The 26172-nt window shown below is 44.6% G+C and overlaps 1 protein-coding gene and 1 long non-coding RNA gene across 4 annotated transcripts in view; one reads left to right on the plus strand and one right to left on the minus strand.

Annotated features, from left to right (window-relative positions):
- The first annotated feature begins 49 nt into the window (after positions 1 to 49).
- On the plus strand, positions 50 to 26031 carry MSANTD3 (Myb/SANT DNA binding domain containing 3). The gene is made up of 3 exons (XM_040631668.1): positions 50 to 93; positions 12458 to 12908; positions 20892 to 26031. Exons 2-3 carry the CDS (start codon positions 12491 to 12493, stop codon positions 21296 to 21298), a joined length of 825 nt encoding a protein of 274 aa, XP_040487602.1. The 5' UTR covers positions 50 to 93; positions 12458 to 12490; the 3' UTR covers positions 21299 to 26031.
- The window catches only part of LOC103678518, a 23869-nt gene continuing 14829 nt past the window's right edge, over positions 17133 to 26172 (minus strand). Inside the window, exons 3-4 of one of the 3 annotated variants that reach the window (XR_572709.2) lie at positions 20562 to 20814; positions 17133 to 18256 (exon numbers count right to left, since the gene is read on the minus strand). This is a non-coding gene — a long non-coding RNA (uncharacterized LOC103678518). Of the gene's footprint in view, positions 18257 to 19851; positions 20815 to 26172 lie in introns of those variants that run through there. The other 2 variants (XR_572710.2, XR_005835222.1) reach the window with 2 other exon arrangements.

The raw sequence follows: 26172 nt of genomic DNA on the forward strand, positions 1-26172 counted from the left end.
GCCGCCCCGCCTGCGAGAGGAGCCCAGGCCGCCCGCGCTCGCGCCTCGCCGGCCCCTCCCCCGGTCGCCGCGGCCGCCGCGCCGCCGCTGCAGGTAGGAGGCTCCCCCGCCGGGCGGCCCTCAGCGGGGCGGGGTGGGGGGCTGGCCGGGCGTGCGGGGGCCGCGGGCCGGCATGGCGGGCTTCCGGGCCGAGCCGCCGCGACCCCTGCCCCGCAGGCCGGACGGCCGCCTCTGCGCGCCGCGATGGGACACGGTGAGTGGGGCCGCCCTCGGCGTACAAAGCCCCAGGGCGCGGACCTCGGGGAGAGTCGGCGGCGCACCGGGAGCTGGGGGGGACTCTGCCTCCCCTCCCCCGGGGGTCGGGGGAGCCGCTAAGGAGGCTTCCAGGCGACCGCAGTGCTGGGTCTTCCCATCCCAGGTTCCCTGCTGTTTGCCAGGCACTGTGCTCGGCGCTTTTCCATACTTGTCTCCTTTAAGACCCCCAGTGCCCCGTTCGGGGTTGTAATGGGAGGGGTCCCTCAGTCAGAGGCCGAGGGCCGAGCATCATCACATCGGTGCCCGCCTGACCTTGGGAAAGCTTCTTTACTCCGAGCGTGGGCTGCTGCTACTGTAAATGGGGGTACGGTGGAGGGGGTGTTGCGGGGGAGTGCATGCTGTAATACTACCCTCGGTACTATTGTGAGAGATAATGTACATAAATGATCATAGCTAAATTTTGAGCACTTTCTCTGTACCAGGCCCCAGGTACTAAACAGTTGCATGAGTTATCTAAATCATCACACCGGTGCTACGAGGTAGCTACTGTAAATTGCCCAAATAATCTTTATTTAGGAGTAGGAAACAGTGAAGGATTTATTTACCTTCCCTCTTCNGAGATTGGTTGGTTGTTAGATGTGGTAACATTTAAGATTACAAATGTTTCTGCAGTACAGGAGAGGGATTCTAGGATGGAGGGATCTATTTGTCACACATTTAAAACGAGGTAGAAAAATATCAGGGCCAGGGGTGTGGATTTCAGCCTGTCAGATGGGAGGTTGTGTTACCAAGGAAATTGTTGAATATGAATTCAAAACCATAGTTCCTGAGTTATGACTGAGGACTGTTACGGGAGTTTGGGATGACAGAGAGAAAGAGGGAGGACTGAGTAGGGGGAGAGAGGGAAGAATTCTGAAGCTCTGGAAGATGTTGAGGAAGAGAACGGGGTTTGCCACCCTAGAAGCATTCTGGACCAGCAGTCCATCCTGCCTTTAGAGACCAGGCATCCTGCCTGGGGGAGGGGGAGGGGATGCTGGGTTGAGATCGCAGGTTGTGTTTTCTTACTCCAAGGCCACCCCAAAAATATTCAGATGGGTTGAGAGCCGGACTCTTCCCAAAATGTCATTGTCCCTTCTTGTGATTCCTGAAATTCCTTTCATGTGTTTGAGGAGGTTGGGGTACTCACGAACCCTAAAGGTTGATAAGACACTTGAGATACAAAGGCCTACCTGATGTAATGAAGGAGTGCGTTTTGCACAGTTCACTTGGTTAGAGGAGCCGTGGGCGTGAGGAGATTATTTTGGGGTCAGTTTGGAACCGGGAGAATGGAAGGCTTTGGACCCTGAGGAAGGCAGAGAAAGGCAGGAAGGCCTAGGGACTGTACCCCCCCCCCCCAAAGGAACTGGAAAGGGGAGCTGAGGCCCTCACAACACCATCTCCAGAATATCTATGTAGCCTGCTTGGTTCTCACCTACCAAGAAGGCACCCTTTCCTTTCCCCATTTGCAGCCATTTCTTACTTGTTGTGGAAGGTAAGTCTGGGCTGGATTCAGGCTGACTTTTCTCCTGAGTAAGTAGGAGAGGCTTCTGGAGAAGGGTTCTTTTAAAATCAGGCCTTGACGGAGGGGGTATTTGGGTGCCTAGTGATGGTGAAGGTAGGGAGCAGTGTGCATAGTGGAAAACGCAGTTGCTTTGGAGAGACAGTTTGGGGTTCAAATCCTGGCTCTGCCATTTATCAGCCGTGTAATTTCTTATGAGGATAAAACAATGTTTTTTTCAAATGTCTGGTAGGGAGCGCAACCAACACTAGTACCTTGTTCCCTGTCCATGGTGACATTCATTCAACACATGTCTGCTGAGCACCAGTTGTCTGCTGAGTCATATGCTTCCTGCTGGGGATACAGAGATGAGTCAGACATTATGTATTCCCTTATGAATTTCCCAGTCCAGTGAGGGAGATGGACACAAAGAGCACATTACCAGAAATATGGGAAGCGCTACAATATAGTCATATACAACTGGCAGTGAGCTCGCAGAGGAGTAACTAATTCATTCTGGATAGAAAACTCAGGGCCAAATTACCTCTAACAAGAGGAGTATGAGACTTTGTGATAGAGATTTTGAATGCTACACCACCTCCTAACTTCTGCCTTCTTTTTACCTTTGCCTTGTCTTTGCCCTGATATCTTTCTCTTAAAAAAAAAAAGTCTAGTTGCAATGTGTGCATACTTTATAAGCTACCCCAAACTCATTTTAGAAGGAAGCTATTGTAAATAAACATAATAGCCATCACAAAATGTCACAAGAGTTGGACTTTGAGGGATGAAAATGAGCCCTTGGTGCGGTGCATATGACTCTTGATCTCAGGGTTGTGGGTTCAAGCCCCATGTTGGGTATAGTGATTACTTAAAAATAAAGTTATTTAAAAAAAAATAAAAGAAAATGAGCTCTTGGTGGACCTTGGAGTAAAGGATTCCAGCCAGAGGAAGCCCTTTGTACAAGTCATGAGAACACAGCAGGTTCAAGGGCATGAAGGTGAGTTTGGTCTGCTGGGTTGAAAAATATATGGGAAGGGTGGGTTGGCATGGGGTGGCGGGGGCACAGATCTGGAAAGGCCTCGAATGCCATGTGCGGAGTTTGGACTTGATCACTGAGGAATGCAGGTGATGTAAGAGGTTTACACGCAGGACTGGGGCATGATCACTGTGTTTTAGGAAGAGCCTTCTGGTAGTTGTGTGGAAGAGGGGCTGGAAGTTGGGAGATCACTTTGGGAGACAACAGTCTGACCTCAGAATTATAAGGCAATAAGGATGAGAGAGGAGGTGGTAAATACTGAGGTAAAACGTATAGCAGGTCTTAGTGAGTGGTTACCTGTGATGGAAAAGCATGCTGAGTTCTTTGCTTTGGGCCACGTTCAGGTGGCTGAAATCATCAGAAATCAGAAGGTTTGAGAGTAGGGGAATAGTCTGTTTGCTTTTGGCCATGAAGAATTGGAGATTTTGGGGCACCTGGGTGGCTCAGTTAGTTAAGCAGCCAACTCTTATTTTTGGCTCAGGTCATGATCTCAGGGTTGCGGGATGGGCTCTGCGCTCAGCGGGGAATCTGCTTGAGATTCTCCCCCTCCCCCCCAAATGAATAAATCTTAAAAAAAAAAAGAAGAAGAAAAGAATTGGCGATTTCTGAGATGCCCACATGGACAGCTAGACAGAGGTGGCTGGTGGATAAGTGGGGATGTGTGTGGTCTGAGGAGAGAGAATGGGGCTGGGGAGAGAGGATCTCCCTGACACCCTTACTTTTTTTGAATAAACACTGAAAATCTCTGTGCTAAAAATACAAATAAAACGGAGTTCCAAGCTTTAGGAATTCACCCTCAGACAGTGGCAGCACTCGAGAATATGGATAGATTGCAGTACAGAGTAATTCTGAGCGTGCAGAAGGGGTCAATACTTGGGACCCCTGGGCCAGAGATTGGAGGGAGCGCCCCTGGTTGTTTTGAAGCAGTGGGAGAGGAGGAGTGAGTGCTCACAGGCGAGGAGTGGGCTAGAGTGGGAACTTGCTGTATTGTGAAAGCGCTTTCTGTAGAGGACACTTTAAAAATGATGCCAAGGGAATTTCAGGGAGCTTGGGGTTGGGGTGGGGAGATGGTTTAGGATGGAGCCATGGGGGAGGGAGAGGAGGGGTGGGGACTTCTAAGAACCTTCATCTGGTCTGTAGAGGAACGTGTGAGGGTGGAAGAATGGGAGGTGGGAGCTCTTGCCTTAAACACAAGGCTGGTTCTGCTCACAGTCACACTCAGACACAGATGGTAAAAATACACTTCCAAGTTACAAGGCCGCCTGGGGTGAGTGGTGAAGGGGAAGAGGAGGCAGAGCATTAGAGGAAGCAAGTTCATCTCAAGGTTTAAGACTGCAAAGCCATCTGAAAGAAGGAGAGACGGTGGAGAGGGCACAGGTGAGTGGCCATCCTGGGTGGTCAGGTCTGAACTTTCGAGAACAGGTATATGGGAAGGTAAGCACAGTAATGTCTGATTACTCCTACCTCTGGATAAAATGAAATCATGAAGCTTTCATTGTCATAGTGCAGCTTTTAAAAATTTGGCATACAGGGGGCGCCTGGGTGGCTTAGTTGGTTAAGCCTTGGACTCTTGGTTTCAGCTCAGGACATGATCTCGAGTTGTGGGATCGAGCTCCACGTCGGGCTCTGCGCTCAAGGCAGTCTGCTTTAGATTCTCTCTCCCTGCTCACTCTCTCTCTCTCAAATAAACAAATAAAATCTTAGAAAAATTTTTGGCATGCAGTACAATAGCATTTACAAGAAGCAGCCAGGAGGTAATTTCTGTCATAAATCCTCTGTCAAAGGAGAAGTTTTAGATAGTAGAAAAACTAGATGTAATTAGTAGAAAATGCAAATGGCAAGCAGATTAGTTTCAACATATATTCCAAAATTATGTAGCAAGCGCCTTCTGTTCTCCAGGCACTCTTCAGTTTGCTGGGGCTACAGAAATGACGAGATCCGATCACCTGCTTTAGCCATTCCACCTGGAACTACTTAACCTCTAGGTTAAACCATCTGTGGGCCTTACGTGGTCTAACGTGCTGAGATTACTTTATTCTGTTGCAGTGTTCTCTCTCATTGGCCAGTAGCGCCAACAGCTTCATAAATAATCAGGAGACAACATCCATGTGTATTTGGTGGAGAACTGTGGAAGTTAGGTTGCAGGAAACCCATCATAGCCACAGAGCTACCATGGATGGCCAGCCCTGGATGGGACTTTAGAGAACACCCACTTTACCTTTATAATTTAGAGATGAGAAACCGACAGTCGGAGGAAAGGGGACTTACCTAATGTCACACATTTAATGTCAGAGTTGAGAGTAGTGCCCTTTGAATTCCTAGATGGGATAGTGGGGAAGGCTTGAGGGCACCTTGAAAAAGGGCCTCTTGACCATGAGAAGGTTCCAAAGAGGAGATGTTGAAAACAAATGAGGAAGCTTTGCTTTTGGGTTCTCCTCTGTTACTGGAAACCCAGGAAGCCCCACTTTGAAACTCTGTGTTCATATCCTATATATTCTTAAAGAACCGGCTCAAATGTCCGCTTGTTCATGAAGAATGAAGATTAAGCTCTTCCCTCCTCTGCCCAAGGTGCTTTGTCCTCTTTTGTGGTGTCTGTTTCAGCGTGCTTCTCTTTTAGTTAGCAGTTTTTGCAGCCCAACTTGCTTTCTAGGCTGTAGGGTTCAGCTTGTTTTTGTGTCTTCCACATAGTCTAGGACAGTACAGAGCCTTTGGCAGGCGTTCATGACACATTTGTGGAATTGTGTGTCTATGCATTAAGAGAGCCAGTAAGTGTCTGAGTGTATCTTGTATATAGACCACTATTCTGTTTTTGGAAGCAGTTTATTTTATTTTTTAAGGATTTTTATTTATTGGAGAGAGAGAGGTAGAGAGAGCACGAGCAGAGAAAGGCGAGGGAGGGGGACAAACAGACTCCACACTGAGCACAGAGCCTGACACGGGGCCAATCCCAGGACCCCGAGATCATGACCTGAGCGGAAATCAAGAGTCAGACAATTAACCGATTAACCGGCTAAGCCACCCAGGCGCCCCTGGAAGCAGTTTAATATGGGTGGGAGGGGTAGAAAGAACTAAAATTTATTGAAGCTTTCATTTGTGCTTCTTCTTTACTCCCATTACAGGGTAGTTGTGCAGATGGAATGAGGCAGAGTAAGGGGGTCGTAGCTTATTTTACAGATGAAGCACTGGAGATTAATTGACTTGGCCGAAGTCACACAGCTCAGCGAATGCTGAAGTCAGGAGGGGAGCCCAGGTTTCCTGCATTTCTTGGTTCATTTCACTTCATGAGCAGTAATTCATTAAGGTTTAAAAGATCCTGACACCTGTCCCCGGTCTCAGCACTGCCCATCTTGAGTCACAGTTCCTATTCTGAGTACTGACTTCAGAGAACTCCCCTTTCCACGAAAGGCAGTAAAAGTAAAATCTGGCCAAGTTGTTCTAGTCTGCTCAAACTTTAGGAGTTAGGTTGACCCTGGGTGGACTTCAAGTAGCATTAGATGGTGTATTAGGCCGCTTGGACTGCCATAATAAAATACCACAGACTAGGTGGCTTACACATCAGAAGTGCATTCCTCATAGTCCCGGAGGCTGGGAAGTCCAAGATCAAGGTGCCGGCAGGGTAAGTTTCATTCTGAATGAAGCTGCTTCTCTAGGCGTGTAGGCTGCTGCCCTCCGTTCTGTGTGCTCACGTGACCTCTTTGTGAGCCCTTGGGAAGAGAGGGGAGAGGGGGCAGGGAGGAAGGAGGGAGAGACGCAAGGACAGGGAATGTTCTCTGATCTCTCTTTGAATCAGGGCCCCACGTTCATCACCTTATTTAACCTTAATTACTTCCTTAAAGGCCCAATCTCTAAGTACAGTCATCCCGGGGATTAGGACTTCAACATACAAATTTTGGAGGTGTACAAACATTCAGTCCGTAACAGGTGGATTTTTGTTTTAGAGCGATATCAAGTGTACTTACTACAATCTTCTCGTGGTTTAGTCGGTGTTCGTGTTTGGGGAATTGTGCAGTTTCCTCTGTTCTTTTTTGGTATTGGATTCATGCTCTTATTTAGTCCTGTCTGTGAGTCTTTGCCTGGCCCAAGGGGAGTTTTCATTGCATTTGGATTTTGCTGGTTTTTTTTTTTTTTAAAGATTTTTATTTATTTATTAGAGATAGAGACAGCCAGCGAGAGAGGGAACACAAGCAGGGGGAGTGGGAGAGGAAGAAGCAGGCTCACAGCGGAGGAGCCTGACGTGGGGCTCGATCCCATGACGCCGGGATCACGCCCTGAGCCGAAGGCAGACGCTTAACCGCTGTGCCACCCAGGCGCCCCTGGATTTTGCTGGTTTTTTTGACCATTTTTACTTCAATGCAGCTTTTGATGTATAGACTGTTACCATGTATGGTACTCATTCTGTGCGCAATACGCAGTTTTGATGCCTATATGAAAATGTATTCGTTCATTAAATGTTTAATGAAGGCCCACGATTGTGAGGGTCACTGGGCTGCTAGCTGAGCTGCAGCCATGCATTAGGACCGGGAGCACTGTTGTCCAGCAGAACAGTAGATGGAAAAATGATCTGTATTGAGCAGAGTTGAGGGGCGGGGAAGGCCTGTCTTTCTCTAACCAAAGCTGATGCAGTACGAAAGGCTTGTTACGTCGTCAAGTGTAACCAGTTATGGACATTGCTGAGTAGTTTTAAGCTAGAATGTGCTTTCTAGCCTCGAAGTTTCTATTAACAAGCCTCGCCTGGAGATCTCTTACTTCGAGAAGTGTGTGTTTACTTAGGCTGTCAGGTGCTCTGGCAGAATGTCAGTGTTCCCCTGAGGCGTGGACCATTTTGAAGCTCCCTATCATCTCGACAGTTAATTTTCAAACATATGTTCTTCTCAGATCAACAGCAGAAATTATTTCAGAGCTCTGGTTACGTGAGAGTGGTTCACCTCAGGGCTGGCTGGCTATGGGGCCTAGGTTTGAGACATGGAGGCTGAGGTGATGGGGAGGGGAGGAGAGCCAAGAACTACCAAAAGGAGATGGACAGAAGCAGAAACAGCTCCTCCTGAGTACCTCTACCCTAGGAACTTTCCCTGCTGACAGATTGCTAATTGACATGTAATATGAGCAGGGACACAAGTGGCCACCAGGTCTGAAAGAGAGCCAGCAGGGTGGAGAGCAGTGAGGGCATTGGATCTGGATTTGAATCCTGGTTCTGCCACTTAACGTTTTGTGTTGCCACAGCCAGCTTACTGAGCCTTACTTTTCGGATCAGGGAAATGGAATTGGTTAGTGGGAATGAACAGCTTACTTCATGAGGCTGCTGGGAGTCCATAGGGGACCTTTAGGGTACACTGTCTCACACCAGAGTCTCTTTACAGCCCTGCAGAATACAACCACATGGCCCAGCGAGGCCTGCTGTTCTACAAAATTAAGCGAAGTAAATTGGTAACTCTGGATTTACTTAGCTAGTGATTAAATAACAGTTTAGTTAATAGGCTATTAATGGTCCCCAGGTGTTGGTAATTCTGAGCATTTGCTTTTGAGAGCAGTTGTATAATTTCTTCCGGTACTTTAATAAAGTTTTTTTTTTTAACAGAAAATACTGTAGTGTAACAAAATGGGGTTTCAGGGGCGATTTTTTGGAGGATTAAATGACATAGTGGATATTAAGCACTTAGTATAGTGTCTCACCCACAGTAAGGACTCAATAAAGTTTATCTGCTATTGTTACGGCAGTTATTAGAGACTCAACTGGTCACACAGGTCAATATGCTCTCCAGGAAGTCACCACCACCTGGTGGCAGCCCGGGGCACTGCATACATTGTAAGGTAGAATCGTTTAATTGCTTGAAATTAGTTCCTTGTGATTTCAGCACCACCAAGTATCACAGGGACTTTGTTCAGTGTGTGACTTATTTGCCTGAGAGCAGGAATTCATATTTCATGAAACCGTGAAGTGACATTTTTCACCTCCACAGTTGGCATAGAATTTGAGAAAATGTTAACAGCACCAGTTAAAGAGTAGGGAAACAGAAATGCTCGTGTGCTATCACTAGGATGTGAATTGGTACACCATTTCTGGAGGACAGATGGTGATGTAACGGAAGTTTGAGTGTTTTCATCTTTTGTGGAAGCCATTCCTTTTCTAGGAATTTATCTTGAAGAAGTCAAGTTAGAAAACAAATCTATTTAGGAAGAAAAAGTATATAAATAAATACGTATAAATAAGATAGCATTACCTATAGTAGAAAAACATAGGGAACAATTCCTTTTTCATTTTTTTAAAAAAAGATTTTATTTATTTATTTTGACAGAGAGGCAGTGAGAGAGGGAACACAAGCAGGGGGAGTGGGAGAGGGAGAAGCAGGCTTCCCGCTGAGCAGGGATCCTGATGCGGGGCTCGATGCCAGAACTCTGGGATCATGACCGGAGCGGAAGGCAGATGCCCAATGACTGAGCCACCCAGGCGCCCCCCCTTTTTCATTGTGAATCAGATTTCTCACTCTAGCAATGATTCTTAAAAAGAGAGTGAAAGGGAAGGTAGGCATATTGACCTTTCCTGGTGCAGAGGAGCTGGGATGGGGAGATCAGAATCTGCTCTAGTATCTGTGTAGTTTAAGAACATTCAGTTGAACATAGATATCTTGGTAGTGAGAGAGAATGCAGAAAAGCTATATTGTAGCAGGTGTATATTAATAAATTTCTGTTTAGGGAATGTTGATTTATAGGGAATAGGAATATTGATGAAAGCAAAAAATTTTGGACCTTTGGGGAGGAAGGGGCCTGGATTGGGTTATCATAGGGACATTAGACCAACATGATTGAAATACAGGCCTGGGAATTTAGGGATGCAGAGATACATCCCCAAAGATAAATTTCTCCTTGTTTAGCCTTGTCCAAGACCTGAGGGTCAAAGTGCCTTGACTTGTATCTAAATCCCTTGGTCTCTGATACTGATATCCCCACAGTGAATGTGGGGCAGGGTACCTGGTATGTGGAGACACTGATTACATTAGTACTTTGTTCTAACCTTAACTCTGGGGATGAGGTGGTACACAGTGAGAGACCCTAATCGGGTTCTGTTGCCTTCATGGAAAGCCCATGCTCCTTGGCCTCAGTTGCAAGGCTCTCTGATATGGCCTGGTCCCCTCCAGCCTCAGGTCTAACAGATCTCAGCTCTTCACAACTATAGTAACCCCTCCCCAGGCATAGTATGTGAATAACTGGCTTGTAATAGTGTGATTTTAAATTAATATACCATTTATTTAAAAGTCACAGCCTTTTCCCCTAACTTTTCATTGTGGAACTTTTCAAACATACACAAAGATGGAGAGAAAAATTTAATGAATCTTTGTGTACCTGTCATCCTTGTTGATGTTCAAATGTTTCATTCCTTTCAAGTTGGTTCCTATTTCTTTTGATATGAGTTGATGAGTTTTAAATGGACTACATCATTAGAATCTTGATGCTTGCCTGTTATTCCAAAAAATCAGAGGCTTGGAAAATATAAGGACTGAGGTGTGTTGGCCCTTTCCACAAAGGGAAACATGCAACACTCACTTTATTGCTGTATTTAGTGTTGCTTAGCAACATTCTTGCCATAATGTATTTGAGAGATTAATTGCATAGGAAACTTACTGTGATTAAGAGATGTGGGAAACATGTGGAGTCACAAAGTGCACATAGTTTCAGGGGAGTAAGACATTTACTAAGCATCTTTTATGTGAAAGATGCTGGCTCAGTACTGGGGAGGATGGCAAGATGACCTGAGGAAGTCATGGTTGTTGAGTAGTTTAGAATCACCCAAGGTGAGAACCCAAGAGATAGTTGTGAAATGATACTAACAATACTAGACTATTTGAACTCCTAGCAGCAGATTGTAGAACACAGGTTTACCAGAGAGTGAGGATAGGGGTGGGGGAAATGGGAAGATAATAGACAAAGGGTACAAAGTTGCAGTTATGTAGGATGAACAAGTCTATGACTGTAGACAATAATACTGTGTTGAATACTGGAAATATGCTGAGAGAGTAGGTTCCAGGTGCTCTTAGCACACACGCAAAGATGGTAACTATGTTGGGGCGCCTGGCGGCTCATCGGGTAGAGCATGCGACTTTCGATCTTGGGGTTGTAAGTTCAAGCCCTGTGTTAGATGTAGAGAAAACTTAAAAAATAAAATTTTTAAAAAGAAAAAAGGTAACTATGTGAGGAGATGATATGTTAATTAACTTGACTGTAGTAATCATTTCATTATGTATATGGCTGTCAAATTTATATTAAATATATATTTTTCTTTCTTTTTTCTAAAGATTTATTTATTTTAGAGAAAGGGTGGGCAGAGGGAGAGGGAGAGAGAATCCCAAGTGGACTCTCCACTGAGCAGGGAGCCTGATGCAGGCCTTGATCTCACAATCCTGAGATCACGACCCGAGCAGAAATCAAGAGTTGGGTGCTCGACCGACCACCCAGGTGCCCTTAAATATATGTTTTTAAATTAAACATATAAAAAGGTATGTAGACTTATTCTTAAAATATGATGGAGAAATATAGTATTTCAAAAAGTATAAATAACATACAATTGATAACTATTATTATATGTGAACAAAGGCTTTAAAGGAATATCCATAATAAAAATGAATATTTGGTGTGTTAAAAAAAAAAAAAAGAACACCAGACTATTAGGACAGTCTAGATTCTTTTTTTTTTTTTTAAAGATTTTATTTATTTATTTGACAGAGAGAAACAGCAAGAGAGGGAACACAAGCAGGTGGAGTGGGAGAGGGAGAAGCAGGCTTCCTGCAGAGCAGGGAGCCCGATGCGGGGCTTGATCCCAAGACCCTGGAATCATGACCTGAGCCAAAGGCAGACACTTAACGGCTGAGCCACCCAGGCACCCCAGGACAGTCTAGATTCTTGACTTCCCAAGGCACCATCTTTGTGATCTTGGGAAGTCCACTTACTGGCCCTTAGTTCCCTCAATTGAAAAGAGGGCTGTTAGCCCTTTCACCTCTGAAATTATATGAATTATTTGCATAGGCCTGCACACTTAAAAGTGGCCCTCAGACCTTAGGGAGCACAGACTCCAAGCCCTCATTTTAAAGATGAAGAAACTGAGGTTCCTCTAGGAGCATGGCCCTATCCAAGGTCACAGACATAGTGATGGAAATGTCAGGTCTTTTGGGGTGATTTCTTGATGATTCTGAAATCTCAGTGTTTATGTTATCCATCCAGGTTGGTTATACTGTGGCTTTTCTCGTCTTCAACTTGGACAAAACTTTGTTTTGTTTAGCTGAAAAGCTGCCTAACGTTAGGAATGTGGGGAATGATCAGTTCCCTGGCTTTGAGCAGAAACAAAGAACAAATTAAGAGTTCCACATAGATGTTCAACTTTTCTTTTTTTGCTCATATATATAAGATATTCACAGAATGGCCAAGACCTGCAATAAAGGACCTCCTTGAAAATCTTGGAAGTAAAACCCCACTTCTAGTGACCTTCTGAACGTTTTTCCTGAGACTGTCAATTCAACATTAATGGGAGAGAAAGTCCTGCATTTCAGGCAAGGGCATCCAGTCAGGGATCAAGCTGACGTGACTTGTGGCCGTTTTCCTTGCTGGAGTTAGTAATTATTGTTTCGAACTTCCTTTTACAGGATAGCTAACAGCCAGGAGAAATAGAGTGGAAAATGCAAAACAACGAAATCATAAAACCTGCCAAATACTTCTCGGAATTGGAAAAGAGCATCCTGCTTGCTTTGGTAGAAAAGTACAAATATGTACTGGAATGCAAGAAAAGCGACGCGCGAACTATTGCGCTCAAGCAGCGCACCTGGCAGGCGCTTGCCCACGAATACAACTCCCAGCCGAGCGTGTCCCTGCGGGATTTCAAGCAGCTGAAGAAGTGCTGGGAGAACATCAAGGCTCGGACCAAAAAGATTATGGCCCATGAGAGGAGAGAGAAGGTGAAACGGAGCGTCAGCCCTCTTCTGAGCACCCACGTTCTGGGGAAGGAGAAGATCGCCACCATGCTGCCCGAGCAGCTGTACTTCCTGCAGAGCCCCCCGGAAGAGGAGCCCGAGTACCACCCCGACGGCCCGGCCCAAGGTACTGGTCCCCGGGGCCAGCGTGCGTGCGCGTTCCCACCGGGTACCCGCTGCACGCTCTCGTTTTACCACCTTTTCGTTCTGAGGGTGTGGATTAAAGAGAACCTCTCATGGCAAACTTGATCCTTCCCAATTCAAAATCTCCAGGTTATCCAGAACAATTCCTAGAAGTACAGAACAACGAAAGGACTTGGTATCCTTGCTCTAGGTCTTTCTCATCTTTCTCACAAAGAATAAGGAAAGATAAGGGGCTATATTCACACAGTTATGAGTGAAGTACCTCAGTTGCTTATCTCAACCGATGTCATCTCTATTAGAGAGAAGTTCTTTGAGAATTTATATTCATTCAGTCTTATTTTTTTTGAGAATTTATATTCACTCAGTCTTATTGTTTTTCCAGATTTTATTTATTTATTTTTAAAAAGATTTTATTTATTTATTTGACAGAGAGCCAGTGAGAGAGGGAACACAAGCAGGGGGAGTGGGAGAGGAAGAAGCAGGCTCCCAGTGGAGGAGCCTGTTGTGGGGCTCGATCCCAGAATGCCAGGATCACGCCCTGAGCTAAAGGCAGACGCTTAATGACTGAGCCACCCAGGCGTTCCTTTTTTCAAGATTTTATTTATTTGTTTGACAGGAAGGGAGAGAGAGAAAGAGTGAGCACAAGTAGGGGGAGTGGCAGAAGGAGAGGGGCAGACTCCATGCTGAGCAGGGAGCACGACAGGGGACTTGATCCTGGGACTCTGAGATCATGACTCAAGCTGAAATCAAGAGTCGGATGCTTAACTGACTGAGCCACCCAGGTGCCCCATCACTCAAATTTCTTTTTTACAAACACTATTTTTCAGGACCTATTTTGCCAGGGTACCGCATTAAGTCACTCAGAGATCGCACCAAAATAGTGAACTCTTTCAAACTTGAGAATTAAGTACTAAGACAAATATAGCAAACATCTGTTAGCATTCAGCCAGATTAAAAGCCAGCGTTCCGACCCATTATAATATTGTGATCCACAGTTTTGGTTTGTGGCACTCCAGAAAACTTGAGAAATTCTGGGAAAAAATTCATTTTAGTTTTAATACACTTTCATTGAAAAAAATATACAGAAGTTTTAGGGAAGGAGAAGACTGTCATGGAAACAAGGGTACTGCACGTCATATATTGTCATAGCTTGGAAAGGTTGGAAGGAGGGGGCTGTTGAAATGTCTCTAGGCAAGGGGAGGGTGAGAATGCATATAGATAAATTGCCAATAATTCTTGCCTCCTTGAAGATAGGAATGGCCAGTTTACATGATTCATTGCAGTTTGCAGAAGACACACCTTAAAGCAGAGGAATATTCCTAGGGCGGCCAGAGGGCTGCTCCAAGGACCCAGCAAGCACTTCCCTAGGAAAACTATGAACTTTGGCTTGCAGGGTGAGAAATTAGTGTCCCCAGACTAGATTGAGCTCTGTGGGAGTGGTTAATTATAAGTCACAAGAAACTGTCTAAAACCAAGAATGTTATCCATATAGAGTGGAAAAGATAATAATATTAACCAAGTGAACCAAATACATGTTTTCAATTAGCACATTTCCCCCCACTATAGGCAGATCATCCTGGGAAGTGACATTACAATCAAAAATTTGTTTGCTGATCATTGGACCAAGATTAAGTCCAGGGAGCCAGTTGGGTGACCGTAGGGTCATGAACCTCTCATACAGTTTTCCAGCGTAGAACTCTGTGTGAGTTTTGATTCTTGAGTTCCCAAGCCAGGGTACCTCCCAGTAGGCAGTGTTGATATGTCTCTCTCTTACCTCTCCTTGTTAACTTCTGTCATGGATGGGACCCTCTGCTAACTGACAGCATCCATCTCCTGGCCTCAGAGCCATTCATTCTCCACAGGCAGTGAAGGGAGTAGTGCTGAGGGAGGGTGGCAGGTGAATCAGCAGGGCTGTTTTTTGAATTGCTTAGTTCCCTGGGAAGTGTTGCCGAGGAAGATGCTGGGATAGACTACTTTCAGTTAACATTGCAAATCTTTGATCTGGATTATTATGTATCGATTTCATAGGGTTATTCTAAGGGGACAGTCTTATTTCCCCATTTTCAAGTTCTAGAGCAGGATCCAGCAAGTTCATTCCAAAACTTTTTTTTTCTTTTCAGAGGAAATGATGTAATTCATTTACTCATAAACACAATTTATAAATTTCCAGCAAGAAGGGAATAAATATGGATCCTCAGTGTCCTTCTGTAGTGACATTTCTAGAGACTCATATTGTAAAAGAGATTGATTTTAAATTGAGTGTTTGTATCCATATGACATGGGAGACTTCTCTTTTTGCTGGTGATGGTCAAAGTACAGCCTACGCTGACTATTCCTGTTTCTAGGTCACATCTGGAGGGCGGTGGAGAACTGTGGTGCTTTGTCAGTTGGGACGTGTGTCCAAAGTAATCTGTTAACATTAGTAGTTAAGGTACTGGAACTCTCTTTATACATTAAAACAGCCTTGAGGTTACCTCATTTTGTATTTCAACTTACTTTCGAGAAAGAGGACAAAAGCTGTAATTGTCAGTTATCCCTTCTGGGTCTTGGTGGGGAAAAAGCTGAAAACTTGCAATAGGATATGGCTTTCATTTTGTGGTGTGTATTTTGTTTGACACCTAGTGTCAAACATTGTGTGTGTGTGTGTTTTAATTTAGTATCTCTAATGCTGTGCTGTCCAATACAGTAGCCACAAGCCACAAGAGGTTAGTAAGCACTTGAAAATGTGGGTAGACTGAATTGAGATATGGTCTGAGTATACGTACTGTCTCATGAAGACTTAATACCAAGAAGAGAATGGAAACTGTCTTACTCATAATTTTTATTTTGATTACATGTTGAAATGATAATACTTTAAATATACTGGATAAAAAATATATTATTAGGGGCGCCTATCTCTGTCAAATAAATAAATAAAATCTTAAAAAATATATATATATATATTATTAAAATTAATTTCACCTACTTTTACTCTTTTAAAGTGGCTATGAGAAAATTTTAAATTCTACAAGTAGCCGGTATTATATTTCTATTGGACAGTGCTGTTTTAACACCTCACAGAGTGCCTGTTACAGAATTAGGTGATTAGAGATTTGTTGAAATTTGTCGAACAGGATGGAGCCTGGCAGTATTCCACTAGAGGCCTCCCTCCAACTATTTCTTGTGTGAGATGCTTTCAGCTGTGTCATCTTGATCACCATCCCCTGGATATTCTTAGGTTTGTCCATGACTTTCTTGAGATGTGCATCTGTATTTGAACACAGTAGTCTTAACATTTAACACTAAGGAATGCATTTGCATAAAAACCCAGCATTTTCCCCTTAAATATATTGAAATAATTTGTACCCTATAGATTTATAATATGTGATCATTTGGCTGCGATACGTGTCTCCCGTTATCTTGGGGGGACAGGTTTGCAGAACAAACTGAGGGAGCCAACAAAATGTGCTGGGGTGGAAAAGAGGGTAAGATGACCAAATGTCAAATACATTTAAGAAAACTAAAACTAAGCTTTCAAAAAAGAAAGAAAGAAAGAAAGAAAGAAAGAGAGAAAAGAAAGAGAAAGAAAGAAAACTAAGCTTTCAAGTAGTACTCAACTATCCTAAGAGAACTTATATTTAATTTCATATGCTATTATGTAATAGCTGTTATTTCTCTGTTATAAGTGAATGCAAACATGGGTACACAAAGCTACAATTAAATAATGTAAATATTTATTAATAAATTCCATTATCAATCACTTTTTAATCCAATCCTCTTCTTTTGGGGTGGGAACTCCAGTACAGGGACTGAGTTATGTTTCCAGTCATGGCACATTACATCATTGGTCTGTGAAAAGCCCCTTTTTTGTGTTACTTATGTGTTTGTTCTGTTATTTATCACCATTAACCACGTTCATTCTTTTCTTCTGCCTCCTAATCATCCCAATGTGCTTGTATATTCTCTCACATGTTCTTGAGAGCAGCCATTGGTGTTTTGAGTGTATATATCTTAAATTTACATAGATTGAAAATTGTGCTATAGATACCATTCTTTTTTTTTTTTTGCCTTCTTTTCATTTAGAATTAAAAAAAAAAGATTTATTTATTCATTTGGGGGGGGTACGGAGAGAGGGAGGGAGAGAATCTCCAGCAGACTCCCCACTGAGTGTGGAGCCCGTCATGGGGCTTGACCCCACGACCCTGAGATCATGACCCCACGACCCTGAGATCATGACCTGAACTGAAATCAAGAGTCGGATGCTTAACCCAACTGAGCCACCCAGGCGCCCCTCATTTAGAATGTTTTTGAGATCTATTCCCATTGCAGCGTGTAAATCTAATTTGTTTTAGTTGATGCACGATACTCTGTAGTATGAACTCCCTGCATCTTGTTTATGCATTTTCCTAGTCAGTCCTCTTTCCTTTATTCTGTGGAGAAGAGCTGGGGTTTGGCCTGTACTCAGGTTCCTTTCCATCCGTTTACTGCCGTAGTAGGTAGGTATTTCCTGCAATACTAAACTCAAATTGCCCAACTGGAAGAATACCACCTTGAGTGTTCTCTGCTCCTGGGAAAGCCCTTAGACCTTCTATCCGTTTTGTACAAGATTGAGTTGTTTTTACTTTGGGTGGCTTTGTTTTACCTGGGAGAGAGATTACATGGTGTGTGTTTGCAGCAGGTTGCCATTCCCAGGATAGTCTTTTTCCAATTAAGAGAAGATTCTCCCCATCTGAACACTAGCTTCCATTCATTGGAGCTATTATTTGTTTGAAAGTTAATTAACTACTCCATCAGGCTCCTCTAGTTTTAAGCCCCAGCTTCTGCCAGAGTTTTCTTAAGAGGCCTGGATTTTTTTTTTCTTTAAAATTTATATGTTAGCACACATTTAAACTAAAAAAGGATAATTTGAGAGTAGAGTCATTTCTCTGCTCCCAGACAGGACCATACTTGTCTTCATGTTCACAGCTTTATAGAGACAAATTTGGAGATCAAAATTTGGAATAGGTGCCCATATTCTTAATAATAGAGCGTTTTGTAGTAGATAAAACTCGGAGGCAGCATTTTTAAGATGCATAAGCGATCGGCTGAGCAAGTGCAGTAGGCAGAGGCTGGGGGTGTAGTACTTGAGTTTGGAGTTTGGAGTCATGCAAGACCTGGATTAGAGTCCTGGATCTTTCAATTAGCCAAATGACTTTGGATATTGTGTTTGGTTCTCTATGATAGTACCTCCCCCTCCGAAGGTTGTTGTAAGGAATAAACGAGGTGACGCTGCAGAGCACTAACCTCTTGCCTGGGCAGCTACTCAGAAAATGGTGATTGCCTTCGTCGTCATCATCATCCAGCCCCTAGACCCTGGAATAGTTGCGATTAAAAATGAGCATTTAGAAATGGGGAAAGATGAACCGCATCATGAGAGCATGCACTTTAAAGACTTAGAGGAGCATACAAAACTATCCTCTGGAATGGAATCACGGAAAAAAGAGGCTAGAGGTACCAAAAAATGTCTTCTGTGTCCAGCCTTCAAAGAAAACACTTTGAGATCCAAGACTAGACGGGAAGCAGGTGAGGTAATCCTCTTTACAGTTGTTCACATCTGAGGGACCCTAGTCTCAGGGCAGAGTCTTTCCCATTCCCTTGTCCTGCGCCTGGGCTGTCCACTCAGAACACCGTCCTGTCTACACCGTTGTGCTGGGTTGGGAGGGATGTGACCCACTGAAGCCAGTTCATTCCCATACATTTCTGACATGGCCAGCAGTGTCCAAGCTCTGTAGTGGGTTCTCCACAGGATTAATAGGAGACAGGTTCTGTCTTCAAAGTATTCAGAGACCTGAAGGGGAGGTAGTTAAGCCACCAGTTTTAACAAGTGCTCTGGCAGAGGTAGGCTCAGGAGGCCGCAGGAGCGTGAAGAAAGGACATCTAATTAAGGCCATAGCCCTCGGAGTTGGCAAAGAGTCCTAGGGAGACATCTTCACTGTGTCTGGATGACACAGAAGTACTTTTAACCTTCTCTTTCAGAAGCGAGACTTCTACCTTTCCTTTAATCTTAATTAGGGACCAGTTATGGTTGTTACCTAACCCCTTGGAGTGAAATAATCTAAACAGTAGCCATTTTCCTTTTATTAACAGAGTATTATGAGTTAGGTTTCCCCCAGTAGCCGTTAACATTCCCGGCATCCCATCTTCTGGAATAATGGAGTGGACATAATAATGTAATCAACTCTGTTAATAAATTGATATTATTTTTCTCCAAGGAAACAATTCTCATTATTGGAAACATAAAGCTTCCCAAGAAAACCTTGGAGTCACAGCTGGAAGACTCCATGGGTTAGTGGAGTTAGTGTCTTCCTTATTGAAACTCTTTAATTGATAAAATGTCGTCCCATGAAAAGACTAGTGCAAACGTGGCACCAGCAAAAATGACATCCTTTTGTATCCATAAGCTCTTCTCCCTTTGTGTTCAGAGCTTCGGCCAATAAATATTTACTAGGCATCCTCTGCGTACCAAGCAAAATAATTGGTGCCCAAAGATAAAAGAAATGAATAAGGCATAGTCCCAAAGTAATACTAGGATGCAGTAAGTGCCATAACAGTAGAGTACTCGTAGAGAAAGAAGAGTTCTGGGGTTTCATGGATCCTGAACAAAGTAGAGGTTGGGGGGAGGTTGAAAAGGAGAGTCTGGAGTAATAATGCAGGTTTGAGTGAGTGTGGGGTCTGGCACGGGAAGGGAAGAGAAATGAATAGTTAGTACATCTCAGGCAAGGAACAGAGACAGAATTGTGAAAAAGAGCTTGGCCTTCCTTTTTAAATTTTTTTAAAAGATTTTATTTATTTATTAGAGAGAGAGAGAGAGCACAAGTAGGGGGTGGGGGCAGGGGGAGAAGCAGATTCCCGCTGAGTGGGAAGCCCAATGCAGGACTCGATCCTAGGACCCCCCGGGATCATGACCTGAGCCAAAGGCAGATGCTTCACCCACTGAGCCACCCAAGCCCCCCCCCCTTTTTTTTAAGGAGAGCTTGGCCTTTAAAGAATGTGAAGTTTGTGGTAGGATTGTAGGGCGCCCAGGGTATTTTGAAGGGTAAGGCAAGAAAGATGAAGGAAGGCCAGAACCAGATTATGAGTGTTACTTAGGGTGCAATGAAAACAGAGCCAAAGATGGGAACCCCAGGGGAATATCAAAGGTGTGAGGGGTGAGTACAGCAACAGTCTGAGTCCTGGAAGGAGGCCTGAGAAGGAGCAATCAGAGAGGAGGTATTGAAAACTGAGCAGAGAGCCATGGTGCAGAAGCTAATAAAGAAATTTCAAGGACTGTCAAGTGCTAGGGAGAGGTTACATAAGAGGGGCCCTGAAAAGTGTGTTTGAGATCTGAATATTGACCCCCAGATGGCAGTGCTAGAGGTAACAGCCAGATGTCTGAGATTGCAGAGGAATGGTGTGCTAAGGGGTTACGCTGGGGAATGTAGACTCCCCTTTCAGCAACATCTGTAAGATGGCTATGCAGGGTTAAGACGTGTGACCAGGAAACAGCAGTGGCACCCCCGTGGAGACTGAACACAATACGTCTTCATGGCTGGATGAGAGACTGAGAGAGGGAGCTCAGACTGAGGGAGAACTTAATCTGAAAACCCACTGTTGGCCCTGTGCATGGTCTTCCGCTTACTCCGAGTTGTGCACCCTTCCGTTGAGAACTTAGATCAACATAAGAAGGTCTCCAGTTCTTGATCAGCATGGTCTCAGACCACTGTTCCCGGAGTTCAGTTCTGGAAATGACATGACAAAACCCCTTATCATGACTTCTGAAGGGAATGTTGGTTTTGATTTGTGGGTTTTTCAAAAGTCAGGCATGGCGAGGGTGCCCGTAGACATGCAGGCCAACGCAGACGTCGATTCGGCTCTATCTTGTGACGGGGGACCTGTCATTTGAAATAGAATCGATTTACTCTCTGCCTGTAAAATCTTTGAACGTGTGTTTTCTGCTACTGTTTTTCAGAATCATTTGCTGTTTCAAATAGAGAACTGTGCGATGATGAGAAAGAGTTCATACATTTTCCAGTGTGTGAGGGGACCTCTCAACCTGAACCCTCGTGTTCAGCTGTCAGAATCACAGCCAATAAACACTACAGGAGCAAAACCTCTCAGGAAGGTGCTTTAAAAAAGATGCATGAGGAAGAACACCATCAACAAATGTCCATCTTACAGCTGCAGCTGATACAAATGAACGAGGTGCATGTGGCCAAAATCCAGCAGATAGAGCGGGAGTGTGAGATGGCAGAGGAGGAGCACAGGATAAAAATGGAAGTTCTCAATAAAAAGAAGATGTATTGGGAAAGAAAACTACAAACGTTCACCAAGGAGTGGCCTGTCTCATTTAACCGGCCCTTTCCCAATTCACCCTAAGACTGCGCGGGCGGCTCCCCTGTAACCGATCCGGGACTTGAACTGGCGGTCAGGAATTTGTAACAGAGCTACAACTAGGAAACGTAGAGCGGTAGTAGTCACGTATTTAAGAATACATTCAGGTAAACGGCCGCACCCCATGTCCCCCTTCAGTGGCAAAGAAGCTGTTCCAGTCTCCTGAAAATGATCACGACGAGTGCTAGAATTCAGAATGTAACGTCTCTTCATTAGAATTCATACGAGAACCATGTACGAGTGTTGTTGTATTTTTTTAACCAGATTGCTAGTGTGACTATAAAGAAGTGTGGCTGAATTTTTTCTTTTTCTTTTTTTTTTTTTTTAAGTGGATGGCAGGACTTTTCTACCCAAATGAACGTGCTGCTGTTGAAAGCGCCTGAAAGACCCGGGAGGCCACACGTTGCTTCTGCAGTGGTGGGGCTGTTGCTCAGAACTCGCTGGAGGTCTTTACGGAACTTTCCTGAGAGCCACACACACAGCACCTCTTGTTTTGTTCTTATTTTTGTTTTGTTTTCAGTGTCGTTCTTTGAGTGGCTTTCCCGATTTTAAACAGTCCAGCATTTGGGAGGATGTTTTCTAACGTGGCTCGTAAACTGCCTTTTAAGGCCTTTCCCCAAAGAGGAGCTTCAAATAGTGGCTCCACCAGTGGTACTTAGTTGGAACTAAGGCTGTAACTGCTTTGAGGGAGACACGTTCATTTAGATTTCTACAATCTGTCATGTCTGTTTTATTAAAAGATAAGACTTGCAATTTTATAGTCACACCGTGTTATGTTTTTTAAAGGTGCTGCCTCCCCCACTGTGCTCATTTTTGCTTTCCCTCTGTAGTGTCCTCCCAACTTTGTGCTACTGAGTTAACGGGTGCCCTCGTTTTAATCTCCAGCCACCTAGGGAAAGAAAGGCCCTTTCCTCACCGTGCTCATGGTGCTAGCTAATAGTAATGCTATGTAGTTTGCATTGCACAGTTGGCATTGGGCTCCTTAAGAACCCATTGCCAACATATTTGGAAATATGGATTGGCAAATGGATATTTTGGTTGAGTTGTGATAGAGCTTCTCCTGTAGCCTGGTGTTAAAAACAGTTCTGGGACTTTGGGCACGGCAGTCGCTGGAACAAGCGAAGTGACACTATGTGCCAAGGCAGGTCAGCAGTTTCTGAGTGTGAAATGTCAAGGCCATGTGGTAGGGAAAGAAAAGTATGTGTGGCAGAGGCTATGTAGGGAGTGTAGGGCTAGGAGTCAGGACCTGAATTCAGATCGTGGCTCTGCCTCAACGTGCTGTGTGCCTGGGGTAACTCCTTTTAATCTGTGGCTCTGGTCTTTCCTGTCTGTATGGCAAGGATTTGGTCTAGATAATGTTCGGAATCTGCTACAACTCCTTGACTGTGGTGTGGTCTGCATAGCCTTGGAGGGTACCGCTAACATCACAGTTGTCCAGAGGGTCAACAGGGAAGAATTGATTACTGCATGGGCTCAGCTTCCTGCCCTCATAATTTTGGAATTTGGGTCCTGGGGACTCTACGTTCAGTAAGATAAACATATACATGTTATGGATGCCCTGCATAAAACTTAAGTGGGTATCAATTTATTCTCTACTCTGATCATATTTCAAATATCTTAGACGAACTGGTAATTCGAAGGAAAGCTGTGAAGACTAGTCTTCGAAAGGAAGGATCCTTTTGTAAGGGTTTGTGTTCCTCATTTAGTTTTTAACAAATCGACCCTTTAGACAAGACACATCTGGATGAAGTCCCAAGCTTAAATGGTTTTTTGGGGGGACAGGACTTGACTCTTCATGCCCTCCCACCCCCTCAGGACAAGGGCAGTTGAACAGCAGGCCCTCAACACCGATGTGAACGGAGGGAAGTTTTGTTTTGCTTCACGTTCTGGTCCATCTGGAAATCTTGTTAACATGCGGCTTCGGGAGTGGGACCTGAGAGTTTGCATTTCTTACAAGCTCCCAGGTTGTGCCAGTTCTGACTGCCTGGTCACCACACTTCTGTGTAGCAAGGTTCCAGAGGACTCTGTGAAGTTTTTACTCATCATCCTCCCCCTGTCCCCCCCAAATTGGGTCAGGTACACTTGTGTACAGCAGTGTGCCGGATATTATCCTCTCTCAGTACTGATCACTTAAGCACACAAACAACCATGCAGAACACAACACAAAAAATGCTCACACACATAATGAAACTACAAAAACATGGAACTAATTCCTAACCAAATAAAGGATAATGAAACCAGAAGCCTAAAGCACCTTGCTCTACTGTTAATGGTATTTATGAGTTTATAACAGTTTTCAACCTGGGCTATGCATTAGAAATAGTATTTTATAAATAATTAGTACCACCTGGTCCCACTCTCAGACGATTCTGATTCTGTTGACCTGGGTTGGGGCCTGGTCCTCTACATTTTTTGAAAACTTTACTGGAGATTACAACATCACTGGGATTGAGAACCAGTGGTGGAGAGCTCACAGATATGTCTCATTTGATCCTTAATCTTGTGAGGTCATGCAGAAGTGAGGAAGTGATGCTCAGAGAAGAACCATCTGGTACCAGACCAGTAGCCAGTAAATGGCAAAGCAGAAGCTCAGTTCCAGGTCTCTTGACTCCAAAACAAATAGTCCCACCTGTCTGCACTTGTCCCATCCCTCAAAGTTATATCAAGGATTTGTTTTATCCTGAGAGCCAGATCACACCTATAGTGTACTTTGGTGTCTCCATTCATGGACAGGTATATGTTCATTTCACTGTTGAGCAGTTCCTTACCCAAGATGGAAATGCAAAAGCATTTCTTGGTAGGTGCCATAGGGAACAGACACATTTTAAGACTGTTCACCATCCCCTACCTGGCCAAATCATGGACACAGCCCAGCAGGGGAGGTAAGACTTCTACACAGCTGTCATTTCCTCCATTAGTGCATGTCTTCAAGTGCATCTGTAGCTCAGAGCAAATGCCACCTCCTCCAGGAGGAAGGAAGGCCTCCTGGAGGAGGTGGCATCTGAGCTAAGTCTTTGGAGTTGGCATTTGGACAGGTGGAGATTCAGAAAGAGGAGAACCTTCAGTAAGTGCAAGGTCCTGTTGAAGATTCAAGATGAGGAGACACAAAACTGGGAGGCAGTGAGAACATGGTGAATTTCCAAATTGGGCAGTAGCATGATCAGCACCGTGCTCCAGGAGGAAGACAAGAAGGTGCAACTGAGTTTAGAGAAGACTGGAGTCTGGGAGGTGAGGTCGGAGGGTCTGGCCCTGGTTAGGACGAGATGATAGGAGGGTTTAGAGGAGGCTGTAGTCAGACTGAGGGAGACCAAGGTGAAAGGCACTGCAGAGAGGGACTCAGGCTTGGCAGTTGATTGCTTTTGTTGGAGAGGAGGGGTGAGTTGCTAAACCCAGATGCCTGAAAGAATAATGCTGCCCATTGAAAAAAAGGCAGAAAGAATGCATTTCTGCTTCTGATCCAACCCCGGAGAAGCCGAAAGAGGAACTAATGCTTTTGCCTGCCACTTAGCCTCAAACGCGAGCACCTCCACCCATCTCTGCCTGGCTTGTCCCCTCTCCGCTCTGACTTCTGCCTCTTCTCCTTGTCCACCTGACACTTTAGCGCCCCCTGATTTGGTGCTGTCTCTGCCCCCAGTACCTCCACTGCAGCTGGTGGTGCATGTCACCATCTCTTATAATGGCTTTGCACTAAAAAGATCAGAAAAGGTTCTTTCCTTAGTGTCCCATGTTGTATAAAGGGGCATTGGCTGAGAGGGGCTGGTAATCCCCATGTGTGCCTATCACAGCCCCTTTACAAAAGTCAAACATGGAATCCTACCCTATTATGCAACAGAATTTTAGGGACTGTTTGAGGAATTTTGCAGAGAGAATCTTAAAATGCATTGGCTTTTCTTTTCTTTTCTTTTAGAAGAAGAAAGAGAATAGAGGGAGAGAGGTGGCGTGGTGGCAGAGTGCATTTGAGTTGTCAACAGCCTCTGCAGTGTCAGGTCAATTACATCAGCACTTGGTCTGGACCAGGGGAAAGGAATGGCTCTGCCTCCTGGGAATGTCAGAAGGACCTGATAATTATATTTGGCAAAGCCACGAGGAGTGGTTCTGTAATATCATTGCTAAGAAGTACCCTTTTAATAGCATTTCTGGATGTCTGAGCTTTTCAAATGGAGTGACACTTCTTTTCTGCTGTGGGATTCCCTTCTGTTGGGCTGCTTCCAGCCGGCCCTCCTGTTCTTCCTCGCTCTTGCTTTGATACCACTTCATATTTTCTGTCTTCCGCCTTCCCGGCACTGTTCCTCCAGCCCCTCCTTCTGCATCCACAACAGCTCCCACTCTCCCCTGTTTTAGAGGCGGAGTCATGTGAGAACGTGTGTGAGGGAAGTACTTGCCAAAGGGCAGCACATTCTTCATCTGGTATCAACAAGGTGCAGCGTAGCCTTAGACCAGCCAAACTGTGGACAACCTGCTTCCGGGCTGCATCTGCTACTTTTGTGTTGGTGGGACTCAGAAGTCATGGGAAAGATCACCAGTGATCCGTGACAGCAACAAATTCTTTTCCTAATCGTGCCATATATTATGCCCTTCAACGCAATTTACTAATCTTTGCCTCCGTTTCTCCATCTGTGAAAGTGGTGTAATACTTATCTACCTCCCTTAAATGTTGTGAAGATTAGTCTATGTTAGTAAAGCACTTTTGAAATAAAGAGTGATGTAAAGCATTTTAACATTATTGTTGTCATTGTGATGTGGATGCCGTCCTGTAGAGAAGCCGCCTTCCAGGGGAGGTACCCCAGGTACACTGCGGTTCAGGAACACCCAGTATAGAAAACTCCCATAACGGATCCAAGGGTGGGATTATTTTCTTT

The sequence above is a fragment of the Ursus maritimus genome, unplaced genomic scaffold (assembly GCF_017311325.1).
Source record: "Ursus maritimus isolate PB19 unplaced genomic scaffold, ASM1731132v1 scaffold_17, whole genome shotgun sequence".
NCBI lineage: Eukaryota > Metazoa > Chordata > Mammalia > Carnivora > Ursidae > Ursus > Ursus maritimus.